The sequence below is a fragment of the Triticum aestivum genome, chromosome 3D (assembly GCF_018294505.1).
Source record: "Triticum aestivum cultivar Chinese Spring chromosome 3D, IWGSC CS RefSeq v2.1, whole genome shotgun sequence".
In the NCBI taxonomy this organism is placed as follows: Eukaryota; Viridiplantae; Streptophyta; class Magnoliopsida; order Poales; family Poaceae; genus Triticum; species Triticum aestivum.
Window position 1 is genome coordinate 116,284,757 of NC_057802.1, and position 13,287 is coordinate 116,298,043.

General features: G+C 45.6%; 1 protein-coding gene across 1 annotated transcript in view; it reads left to right on the forward strand.

Annotated features, from left to right (window-relative positions):
- Positions 1-4,651: 4,651 nt before the first annotated feature.
- Positions 4,652-13,287, forward strand: part of LOC123076185 (uncharacterized) — a 50,788-nt gene continuing 42,152 nt past the window's right edge. Inside the window, exon 1 of the mRNA XM_044498570.1 lies at positions 4,652-4,727. Coding sequence (XP_044354505.1) covers positions 4,652-4,727 — 76 coding nt within the window. The remainder of the gene's footprint in view (positions 4,728-13,287) is intronic.

Here is a 13,287-nt window from a genome sequence, read left to right on the forward strand (position 1 = left end):
GGAACACTTCTTCCAATTGCCAGGCTTAGGACTACGGGAGCGAGAGGAGGAGCTGCGACGACCGGCCATGTTGGAATGGATTTTTTCCGGGCGCGCTCCGATGGATACTCGCTGTGGGAGGATGGTGTGATCTGGATCTGAGAATCCCCGTCTCTTTAATAGACGATTTACCCACATGGCTAGGGTGGCAATTGTAAAAATACCCCGACTTCTCGCATTCGCTCGATGCGTGGGGAATATCCATTATTAGGCACGGAAGCCAAGGAGTGCAACATTTATGGGAAGCCGGACACTACTCAAACAAGTATTCAGAATTTGGAGAAGAACCCGCCTTGCAATGCCGAAGACGATCTGCGCGCCGGAATCATCGCCATTGAAGCCTGGTTCGGGGGCTACTGAGGGAGTCCTGGATTAGGGGGTCCTCGGACAGCCGGATTATATCCTTTGGCCGGACTGTTGGACTATGAAGATACAAGATTGAAGACTTCGACCCGTGTCCGGATGGGACTCTCCTTGGCGTGGAAGGCAAGCTTGGCAATACGGATATGTGGATCTCCTCCCTTGTAACCGACTCTGTGTAACCCTAGCCCCTCCGGTGTCTATATAAACCGAAGGGGTTAGTCCGTAGGACAACAACAATCATACCATAGGCTAGCTTCTAGGGTTTAGCCTCTACGATCTCGTGGTAGATCAACTCTTGTAATACTCATATCATCAAGATCAATCAAGCAGGAAGTAGGGTATTACCTCCATCGAGAGAGACCGAGCCTGGGTAAACATTGTGTCCCCCGCCTCCTGTTACCATCCGCCTTAGACGCACAGTTCGGGACCCCCTACCCAAGATCCATCGGTTTTGATACCGACACCTGCTACCTTTCAAAGATGTATGACTGCTATATTCTCTGACTTTTGTGAAAATATTGTTGAAGTTTTCATGGATAACTTCTCTGTTCATGGGAAGTCTTTTGATGATTGTTTAAGCAATCTTGATCAAGTTTTGCAGAGATGTGAACAAACAAATCTTGTCTTGAATTGGGAGAAGTGCCACTTTATGGTTATTGAAGGTACTGTCTTGGGTCATAAAATTTCTAAAAAGGGTATTGAAATGGACTAAGCTAAGGTTGATGCAATTAAGGCTGGTTTCTATAGGAGACTTATCGAAGACTTCTCTAAAATTTATAGGCCTCTTACAAATCTTTTGCAAAAGGATATCTGTTTTGTTTTTGATGATGATTGTTTCGAAGCCTTTGAAACACTTAAGAAAGCCTTAATTTCTACACCTATTGTTCAACCACCTGATTGGAACTTGCCTTTTGAAATTATATGTGATGCTAGTGATTATGCTGTTGGTGCTTGTGACTCCCCCGATTCAATCGTACACTAATCATACACGCAAACGTGTACGATCAAGATCAGCGACTAACGGAAAGATATCACAACACAACTCTAAAAATAAAATAAGTCATACAAGCATCATAATACAAGCCAGGGGCCTCGAGGGCTCGAATACAAGTGCTCGATCATAGACGAGTCAGTGGAAGCAACAATATCCGAGTACAGACATAAGTTAAACAAGTTGCCATAAGATGGCTAGCACGGACTGAGATACAGATCGAAAGAGGTGCAGGCCTCCTGCCTGGGATCCTCCTAAACTACTCCTGGTCGTCGTCAGCGGCCTGGACGTAGTAGTAGGCACCTCCGGTGTAGTAGGAGTCGTCGTCGACGGTGGCGTCTGGCTCTTGGGCTCCAGCATGTGGTTGCGACAACCAGGAAGAAAGGAAAGGGGGGAAAGGGGGGAAAGGGGGAGAAAAGCAACCGTGAGTACTCATCCAAAGTACTCGCAAGCAAGGATCTACACTACATATGCATGGGTATCTGTGTAAAGGGCCGATATCGGTGGACTGTATGGCAGAATGCGAGAATAAGAGGGGGATAGCTAGTCCTGTCGAAGACTACGCTTCTGGCAGCCCCCATCTTGCAGCATGTAGAAGAGAGTAGATCGTAAGTTCACCAAGTAGCATCGTATAGCATAAACCTACCCGGCGATCCTCTCCTCGTCGCCCTATGTGAGAGCGATCGCCGGGTTATATCTGGCACTTGGAAGGGTGTGTTTTATTAAGTATCTGTTTCTAGTTGTCATAAGGTCAAGGTACAACTCCGGGTCGTCCTATTACCGAAGATCACGGCTATTCGAATAGATTAACTTCCCTGCAGGGGTGCACCACATTACCCAACACGCTCGATGCCCTTTGGCCGGACACACTTTCCTGGGTCATGCCCGGCCTCGGAAGATCAACACATCGCAGCCCCACCTAGGCACAACAGAGAGGTCAGCACGCCGGTCTAAATCCTATGATGCAGGGGTCTGGGCCCATCGCCCATTGTACACCTACACGTTGCGAGGGCGTCTGGAAGCAGACCTAGCCCCCTTAATACAAGAGCAGGCTTACGGTCTAATCTGGCGCGCGCTGCTCAGTCGCTGACGTCACGAGGGCTTTGGCTGATACCACGATGCCACTTGCCCATATCTTGTCCCACGTGGCGGTTGGTGTGTATAGGGTCAATGACCCAACTCAGATCAAATACCAAGATCTCGTTAAGCGTGTTATTATGAAGTAACCGCGGACGCCGACCAGGGCCAGGCCCACCTCTCTCCTAGGTGGTCTCAACTTGCCCTGTCGCTCCGCCACAATGTAACAGTCGGGGGCCGTCGGGAACCCAGGCCCACCTCTACCGGGATGGAGCCACCTTCCCCTTCAGCCCCCATCTCCAAACAGTATCATAAGTAATGTAACAGTATCAAGTATATAGCATATGCCCGTGATCACCTCCCGAAGTGATCACGGCCCAGTAGTATAGCATGGCGGACGGACAAGAGTGTAGGGCCACTGATGGAATACTAGCATCCTATACTAAGCATTTAGGATTGCAGGTAAGGGTAACAACTGTAGCAACAATGACAGGCTATGCAGCAGAATAGGATTAATCGAAAGTAGTAACATGCTACACTACTCTAATGCAAGCAGTAGAGAGAGAATAGGCAATATCTGGTGATCAGGGGGGGCTTGCCTGGAAGCTTAGCCGAGAAGGAGGGGTCGTCAACACCGTAGTCGTACTGGGTAGCAGCAGCGTCAGTCTCGGTGTCTAACGAGAGAAGAGGGGGAAGAAACAATAAATATAATTCAAACATAAGCATCGCGATGCATGACATGACAATGCGCGGTGCTAGGTGTGCCCTAACGCGGTAGGAGGTGATACCGACGAAGGGGGGAAACATCCGAGAAAGTATCCCTGGTGTTTCACGTTTTCGGATAGATGAACCGGAGGGGGAAAGTTGCGTGTTTGCTATCCTACGGATGTGTGGCGGACGAACGGGCTGCGTATCCGGATTCGTCTCGTCGTTCTGAGCAACTTTCATGTACAAAGTTTTTCCATCCGAGCTACGATTTATTTTATATTAATTTCTAAAGTTTTAAATCATTTCTAAATTATTATTATTAATTTAATTCGAAATTAGCATTACTGCATCAGCATGACATCAGCATGACGTCAGCAGTCAACAGAGGTGTTGACTGGGGTCAAACTGACATGTGGGGCCAGGGGCTGGGTTGACCCAGTCAGCAGTTGACTAGTCAACTGTTGACTGGTCAAACCTGGGTAGTGGGGCCCAGGTGTCATTCTCACAGTTTTAAGATTTTCTTTTTTAAAAGATATTTAGAGGTGGGTCTACCTGTAAGTGTTAGGGGGGTACTTAAATTAGTTTATATTTAAACTAAGTTAATGGCCCATGGTTCAGTGGCATTTTAGGGGTTTTTAGTTAGTGGCTAATGATGCCTCATCGGCATGTTAAGCCGTCTAACCGCCTGGGTTAACAGGGGACAGCGGCGACGACCATCCGGCCAACTACGGCATCGGCCGGACGCGTGACTAGGGGTGCCTGAAATCCCTCGTTGTGGCGCAGCGGATGGTGGTCGCGGTAGGTGCGGGGACGGTCTGTTGCGGTGCTGGCGTCGAGGTGAGCGGCGGCCGGAGCGGGCGTGGGTGCCAGCACGCGCGGCGAGCGGAGGCAGCAGCGGGGCGGCTGAGGCGAAGGCGGCTAAGGCGTGGGCGGCGGCCACGCGAGCCGGGGGCATGCGGGAGCATGGCGATGAGGCGGCCATGGCTAGCAGCGGTGAGCGCGGCCGCGGCAGCAAAAGGCGGCAATGACAACAGTGGGATGCACCCGAGGTAGTGGCGGGCAGCAGTAGCAGGAGAAGGCGCGGCCATGCGCGTGCAGGCGCTCGGGGCGTGGCCGGGCGAGGGGGCAGAGCCTTGGGTGCGAGCGGCAGTGCAGCGGGACGGTGAGCGGGAGGGGGGTTCATGCGCGGGCGCGGGCCAAGCGGGGCGCGAGCGAGGGAGGCGAAGGGAGGAGCCACACGACTGGGAGTGGGCCAGGCGCGGCCTGTGCGGCGGCGTGCTTGTGCGGGACGACGCGAGGAGCAGAGAGGAAGAGAAGCGGGGCTCACTGGGGCCGTAGGGAATGGGCAGCGGGGCTTGGGGAGGAGGACGGGGACGACGGCGAGCGATGACAGGGACGAGGAGGTAGTCCGGTCAGGGAGTGCTTCGACGAGGTCCAGGCGGGGCGGCGGTGAGGTCAGGGCGGCATGGCTTGATGCGGGCCATCGAGGAGGAGGTCGAGGACGGAGCTGCGAGGTCCGGCGACGGGAAGGGCGGCGACGAACGGCGAGGTTAAGGCGGGGCACCGATGCAGGCGAGGGGATCGGGCGCGGGGAGCTCATCTCCCCGGCACAATGCGTGCGTGCGTGTGTGTGTGTTGTGTGGTGGCGGCGGGTGAGGGAGACGAGGGGATCATGGGGAAGTGGGGGTTATTTAGGGTTTGGGGTCAGGGGGAGTGGCCTTGTAGGCCGGAGAGAGTGGGGTGGGCCATGGGCTAGCCTGGCGGGAGGCCAGTTGGGCTGGTTGGCCCACAGGGGTGATCATTCTCTCTTTTGTTTTGTATTATCCTTTTATTTATTTATTTTCTTTACTGTTTTAGTTTTGTTTCCTATTATTTTAGTTTTACTAAACTATACACGTAGCATCTAAATTAGTATTTGAACTTAGTCCATAGTCACAAAAAGTCTAGTCCTCAAATAAATTAGTTTGACAATTTATTAATAATAATAAAAGGTATTTAAATAATTGTTTCTACTGCTGTTTTATTCATCTTATAGTATTTAGGCATTTTATAAAGGTGTGGTTTCTCCACCATAATTACCTATGCAACATTTGGTTCACTCCGAACATTTTAGTTTTAATACTTGAAATTTTTTATTGTTTGCTTGATTTTGAATTTGACTTTGAATCGGTTTCGAATCAACGCGAGTTTATCAACAGTAATCGAGGCGACGTGGCATCATTAGCGGGGGATCATTGTAGCTAAATTATCCGGGCGTCACAATGTTGTTCTAGGACAAAGAGTTGATAAGAAACTGAATGTCATTTATTATGCTAGTAAAACTCTAGGCAGTGCTCAAAAGAATTATGCTACTACTGAAAAAAGAATTCTTAGCAGTGGTGTTTGCTTGTGATAGATTTAGATCTTACATTGTTGATTCTAACTTTATCGTTCACATCGATCATGCTGCTATTAAATATCTTATGGAAAAGAAAGATGCTAAACCTAGATTTATTCGATGGGTTCTCTTGCTACAAGAATTTGATTTGCATATCACCGATAGAAAAGGAGTTGAGAACCCCGTAGCTGATAACTTGTCTAGGCTTGAAAATGTGGATGACCCACTACCTATTAATGATAATTTTCCTGATCAATAGTTAGCTGCAATAAATGTTACTCATAATACTCCTTGTTATGCTGACTATGTTAATTATATTGTGGTTAAATATTTACCACCTAGCTTTACATATCAACAAAATAAAAAATTCTTCTAGGATTTAAGACACTACTTTTGGGATGACCCACATCTTTATAAATAAGGAGTAGATGGTATTATTAGACACTGTGTACCTGAGCATGAACAGGGACAAATCCTTCGGAAATGTCACTCCAAAGCATATGGAGGGCATCATGCTGGAGATAGAACTGCTCACAAGGTATTGCAATCTGGATTTTATTGGCCTACTCTCTTCAAGGATGCCCGTAAGTTCGTCTTATCTTGTGATGAATTTCAAAGAATAGGTAATATCGGTAAGCGTCAAGAAATGCCTATGAATTATTCACTTGTTGTTGAACCATTTGATGTTTGGGGATTTGTTTACATGGTACCTTTTCCTTCCTCTAATGGGTATACACATATTTTGGTTGCTGTTGATTATGTTACTAAATGGGTAGAAGCTATTCCAACCAATAGTGTTGATCACAAAACCTCTATTAAAATGCTTAAGGAAGTTATTTTCCCAAGGTTTGGAGTTCCTAGATATTTAATGACTGATGGTGGTTCACACTTTATTCATGGTGCTTACTGTAAAATGCTTGCCAAGTATGATGTTAACCATAGAATTGCATCACCCTATCATTCTCAGTCTAGTGGTCAAGTTGAGCTTAGTAATAGAGAAATAAAATTAATTTTGCAAAAGACTGTTAATAGGTCCAGGAAGAATTGGTCTAAGAAATTAGATGATGCACTTTGGGCTTATAGAATAGCATATAAAAATCCTATGTGTATGTCTCCCTATTAAATGGTTTATGGAAAAGCTTGTCATTTGCCTCTTGAATTAGAACATAAAGCATATTGGGCAATCAAAGAACTCAACTATGATTTCAAACTTGCCGGTGAAACGAGGTTATTTGATATTAGCTCATTAGATGAATGGAGAACCCAAGCTTATGAAAATGCCAAATTATTTACAGAAAAGGTTAAAAGATGTCATGATAAAAGAATCCAAAAGCGTGAGTTTAAAGTTGGAGAATATGTTCTTTTGTACAACTCTCGTTCCCGTTTCTGTGCAGGAAAACTGCTCTCGAAATGGGAAGGACCCTATGTTATCGAGGAGGTTTATCGGTCTGGAGCTATCAAAATAAATAATGCCGAAGGTACTAACCCGAAGGTTGTTAATGGGCAACGAATAAAGCACTATATCTCAGGTATGCCCATTAATGTTGAAAGCAATATTATCCAAACTTTGACACCGGAAGAACACATAAGAGTCCTTTCAGAACACTCCAGAATCGTGAAAATAAGGAGGTACGTGATACGGTAAGTAAACGGACTCCGAAAAATCCGCAAAAATATTTCTTGTCAGTTTTGGAATATTTAGAAAATTAGGAAAATAATAAACTTCCAGGAAGCGTACCCTGGTGGGCACAAGACACCTGGGCGCGCTTAGTAGCCAGGGGCGCCCAGGTGGGTTGTGCCCACCTGGGGCACCTTCCGGACTCCGTTTTTCTTCCGTTTGCTTGTCCTCCAAGATAAAAAAATCTTTATATACTCCCCAAACCTGTTGACCACCGTATCGAGGAGAAATCCTCCATTCTTACTGTTTTCCTGTCAGATCGGAAATCATGTCATCCCAAGACTCCGAGGGTGAAAGCTATGCTGCTGATTTCATCTCGAACCCCAAGTCCTATGGGGATGTAGAGCACTATGGCTGGACCACGGAGGAAGAGGAAGACTATTATCCTAGGGAAAGGGAGGAGATGAGCTCAGATGAGGATGAACCTCCATTACCTGAACCTGGGGACATGCATGTGGAATTCAAGAAGTCAAGCCTCCCAAAGAAACCAAAGAGGCCTAAGATTCAGTTCATACCTCACCGTCTTTTGCAGGAGAATAAGCAAGATCTATGCAAAAAAGGTACTAGAGCTTGAACAGGAGGTCGGTGAATTGAAGGAGGAAAATTCCATCCTCAAGCATAAGCTAAGGAAAAAGGACAAACCCTCTAGATCATCACCACCACCATCTTCTTTACCACCAAAAGAGAATTGAGTTTCGGGTATGGGCACTCCCCTTGGCTTCCGCCAAGCTTGGGGGAGGTGCCCCGGTATCGTATCATCCCCACTATCTTTTTGCCTTTACTATTTTTAGTTCGATCTTTTGCTTTAGAATGAATAAAAGTTTAGTTTGATCCTTTCTTTTCAATAGCTTGCTTAGTGATCTATCCTTGTAATCGTGTGCAAGATATATAATAAGTTTAGTTTGAGTTTTTGCTTTCTTTACTTTAATGTTGCAATAAAAAGAAAGGATATAAATAAAAAGAAAGGAAATAAAAGAAAAGATCATATGCTAATCTTATGGTAGGTGATGGCACCACATAAGGAAAAGTATAAGTAGAAAAGACAACATAATGATTTATGTTTGTTCATATTCACATAGAAGTCATATTGTCATAGATACTTTAACATGTGGTGCTTGCCCCTACTTTGCTAGCCAAAAATTCCGCACTAAGTAGAGATACTACTTGTGCATCCAAAAACCCTTAAACCCAAATCTTATTTTCAAGAGTCCACCATACCTACCTAGGGATTGAGCAAGACCCCTCAAGTAAGTTGTCATCGGTGCAAAAAGGAAATAAAAGTTGCTTCTAAATGTGTGAGATCATTTAGTGTAAGAGAAAATTGAGCGTTGCACGAACTTGTGATGGTGAAGAATAAAAGCGACATACTGCATAATAAAGGTCGCTATCACAAGGGGCAATGCAACGTGACATTCTTTTGCACTAAGGGGTTGAGCATACAAACAAATAAGCGCATGGAAACCTCTGCTTCCCTCAGCGAAGGGCCTATCTTTTACTTTTATCACTACAAAAAAATACACTTCCGTGGTGATACGTGTTTGTCACAGTAGGTTGCGTTTTTTGTCATGCATGTACATCCATGACAAATTTATGATAGAATCAAGATAGTCATACCTGTGCTGTCGTAGAAGTGTTCCATGACATTACCAAAATTATCATCACGGAAGTGTCCACTTCCATGACGGTAAATCGCGCGTCATAGAAGTGCTTTCGTCAAGGGTGACCGACACGTGGCATCCACCGTAACGGAACGTCGTTAAGCTATCGGGTCGGGTTTTGGATCCGATAACCCGTTAACAGCCCCGACCAATGGGGATTTTCCACGTGTAAAATCATCATTGGCTGGAGGAAACACGTGTCGGCTCACCGTTGGGACAGATGTCATCCGCTCATTGGACCGAAGGCGCCTATGATACGGCGACACGTGGCACGGCCCAACAGAGGCCCATTCCTGTGAAAAGGCCGGCCCGTTTGACTTGGTCAAAAGGTGGCGGGCCGGCCCACGGAAAGCCTGTTAACGGCCTGTTCGCATATAGCCCATTTACAGCCCGCTAACCCAGGGCCCGTTACGCCCTATCCGAATTAGGCCCAGTAGCGTCATCTGGGCCGTCCAATATGATTCAGCCCGTTTTAACTTCCGGCCCATGTGTGGCCCATGACTTCTTTCGGCCCATATGAGGACCTTTGTAACTCTTGGCCCATTAACGGCCCGTGGTGAAACTGGCCCGTAATGAACAGTGTATCACTTTATACCCATTAACGGCCCGTTATTCCATTGGGCCGTTTCCAGCCCAAGTTATCTTTCGGCCTTCTCAGGGCCCATTGATTCTTGGGCTCATTTGCAGCATTCGGTTACATACGGCCCGTTACTGTCATTTTCTGCTTGTGGGCCAAATTCAGCCCGTCGTTACAGTCGGCCCGTTTGCGGACCGTTAATACGTTGGGCCGTTTTCATGTCAAAAAAACCCGTTGGGCTGTTTTCATAGAGTTATCAAATACGGCCTATTAACGGCCCGTTATGGTCCACGAATAGTACGGCCCATGATTGGCGAAATGATGATACGCCCCGTAGAAGGCCCATGGATCCTACGGCCCGTATGAGGCCCATGGATAGTACGGCCCGTAGAAGGCCCATGGATCGTACGGCCCGTAGAAGGCCCATGGACCCTACGGCCCGTAGAAGGCCCATGGACCCTAAGGCCCGTATAGAAGGCCGATGGATCCTACGGCCGGACGAAGGCCCATGGATCATACGGCCTGCAGGAGGCCCATGGTTACAACAGTCCGTGTGTTGCCACGATTATTTTGGCCTAGTTACCAAAAATAGGCTATTGTGGCCACTAGAAAAAAACAGAAAAAGAACTGCAGTGACTACAAGCAAACAACTAAACAAGACAATAAGGAAATAAATAAGCAAGCAATTAACGCTAGCCTATTACCGCTATTACACATATTACATCCACTGGGCATCAAAGTTCGCCACCAGTGCAAATATAGGGAACAAAGCAGCACATTACATACACTGGCCGTCAAAATTGGCCACCAGTGCAAATAAACGCGGCAGCAAAACAAGAGCATAACTGAAACAACTTCAGAAGAGCTCAAGAAACGTTATCCTGGGTATCCACCATGCTGGCAATAAGCTTAGCAAGCTGATTAGCTTTGTCCTGTTTGGCGCTAAAATCCTCCAACGCTTGCTGTTGCACCAGAAAGTATGCATCTGAATGCTCCAGGGACTTCCGCAGTCCTTCCGCTTCTTGTCGCAGCACAGCTGATCGATGTCTTTCAGCTTGTAGTTGAGACTCAAGAAACCGAACTGATTCAGACAGTGAGTTTGAATAGCTTGTGCAAGCGGTAGTGGCCAGTAACTCGAACACTAAACCAAGACAGGACTTTGGGGTTGTCTCGCTGTCTTCAAGATAGTCTTCCTTAGCTGTTTTATCAGCTTTGTTGGAGACCAACAAGGATGTGTCACTATCCTGAACCTTATCTGCATTACTTCCTTTACCATTGCTTAATAAGGCACTCTTCCCCAATATTCTGTCAGCATTCTAAAAGAAGAAACAAGCAGACACATAACAAGTTTAGCATGTACTAGTATATGAAACTCATTTCGGTGAACCAGTTCATTAGTAAGGTGGACAGGATTAAACTACCAAGTCTTCTATTGCCAAGTACTAGTACATAATAAAAGCATCAAACAAACATATATCTATGTCCTATGGTCACTGCATTGTCTTGCCAAATCAAAATAGAGACACGGTTCAAATCATATCAGTTCAAGACAAAGCAGCAGTGAAAGAATACAAAGCGTGGGAAACTACACGGCACAACAAGATTTCAGATGGGTACCACGGGTCTACATGTACAACAACACTATTGGCTCTGTTGTGATGCTAGTAATGTGCATGATATGAAAGTCAACTGTATACACAATTGAAATTGAAATCAACAGAGCTATTGATAAGAGCAAACCTGTTAAAGAAACATGCGTGAACATACCTGCTGTGCCATTGGAGTTTCGATTGGATCCTTCAATTTAAAAATAAGTTTGTATGAGTAAATACAGTGATACAAGAGCAAAGCAATCATAGTTAAAAAAGGCGCGCCTAAGCGAGCGCTTAAGCGCGCCTAGGCTCTAGGCGTTGGCAAAACGCATTGCGCATAACTACGCATAATCTGTGCATAACTGCGCATAAGCATGCGCTTTGGTCAGTAAAGCGCAAGGCGGTGGCAAAACGCACAATTAACGCCTAGCGCTTTTTTGAACTATGATAGCAATGGAATCTTAAATTAGAACAGTTGTTCTTCAGGTTTAGGCACTTGTTCTACATGAACAGAGTACAGTAAGACGCAAGAATATAATACTTAAAAATAGAAAATGAGCTCATAGACCTTACCACATTCTTGGTTCGGGACCAGTACAGAACAAGGCGTTCCCAGTCATCGTCCAGTAAATGTGTCTCAGGAGAACGTAAGGGAATTTGATGAGTTTCTTTGCCGGTGAAGTACGTTTTCTTCAGGTAATTCCGATACTGCCACCAAGCATTCTTGAAGATAGCAGAGGTATTAGCACAGGTTACCTCATCCTGAGTTTCCAAATCGGTCCTTCTCTATAGAGAAAAATGGGAAAATTTGCTGTATTATAACCATCATGGAGGTAGGATGTATGGGACGAAGCAAAGTAATTGCCATGAATAACATTACTTACACATAACTCCTGGACAAACACCTGCAACTGGCATTTTCCTTCATCTTCAGTATAATATTTCCAAGATGGGAAGATACGCACATACGATTTAACAACATCAAATGCGATAGATGCTAAACTACGACTAGCTGGTTGTGCTTCCTCCACAGGAATAGGCGTACTAACTGGTGGAGTTGGGGTTCGCCGTGATAGTACTGGCCCTTTGGGCACTGGAGCTGCCTTACTAACTGCTCTTGTTTGGGAGCTCTGTGGTGGAGATGGTGCTGTGTCAACAGGAACTGGGTTACTATCGGCTGGGGTTGGGGTTAGATTGGGTGAAGCTGGTTCTCTGTCCATCGCAGTAGGGGTACAATCTGCGAGAGTTTGGGTTATGTGTGGTAGGGCTGGTTCTTGTGCATGTACAACCGGGGTGCTATCTCCACCAAGAGGTAGCACTGTTTTATTTGAAGACCGTGTTTTTAGTCCGCTAGATACTGGCATCACCCGCTCCAATTCAAATGGCTGATAAACAGGAAACATAGTTGAATGTACAGACATTGTATGAGAGACAGATGCAATAGATAGTGTGGAAAAAAGAGGGCATGAAATAGTTGACATGTATATTGTTTAACTAAAACGGATAGCATGACATAATTTCACATATATGATGTCTATCTAAACTGGATAGCATAGCATAACATAATTCAAAGATATGATGAATAACTAAACAGGATCGCATGACATAATTCACCTACATGTTATCTAAGTAATCAGGATCGCATCATTTAATTCACATATGTGATTTATATGCTAAACAGAGGGCATTCGATATGATGTCTGAACTAAGAACATGGTGTTGAATATTGTGTATATGATGTCTAAACTATGCAATGCAAGACACCGTATGCATGATATGAGCAGTATAACCGTGCCAAGTTAGAGCATACACCTCAGTGGGGGAATAGGACTGGTCATCTGTCTCTGAATCCATCTCTGAGGAGCTATCGGGACCCAACAAGAGATCTGCTTCGACAGGTAGCACTGTCTGCTCTGAAGGCCTTGTTTTCACTCCAGATTTTTCCATCTCCCACCCAAATGGCTGATTCACAGGAAGAGTAGTTTAATGTACAAACATTGTCGACAAATGGAAATGTAATGAAGAAAAGGATGGGCAAGATATCATTCAAATATATGATGCCTGGTTAAACAGGATGGCATTGCACATTTCACATATATTATGGCTGGCTAAAAGACATGAGACTGCATAATTCCCATATATGATATAGAAACTAAACAGGTGGCATTACAGAACATGTCTAAACTAAGCAGATGACATATATGATGTCAAAAGTAGGCACTGCAAG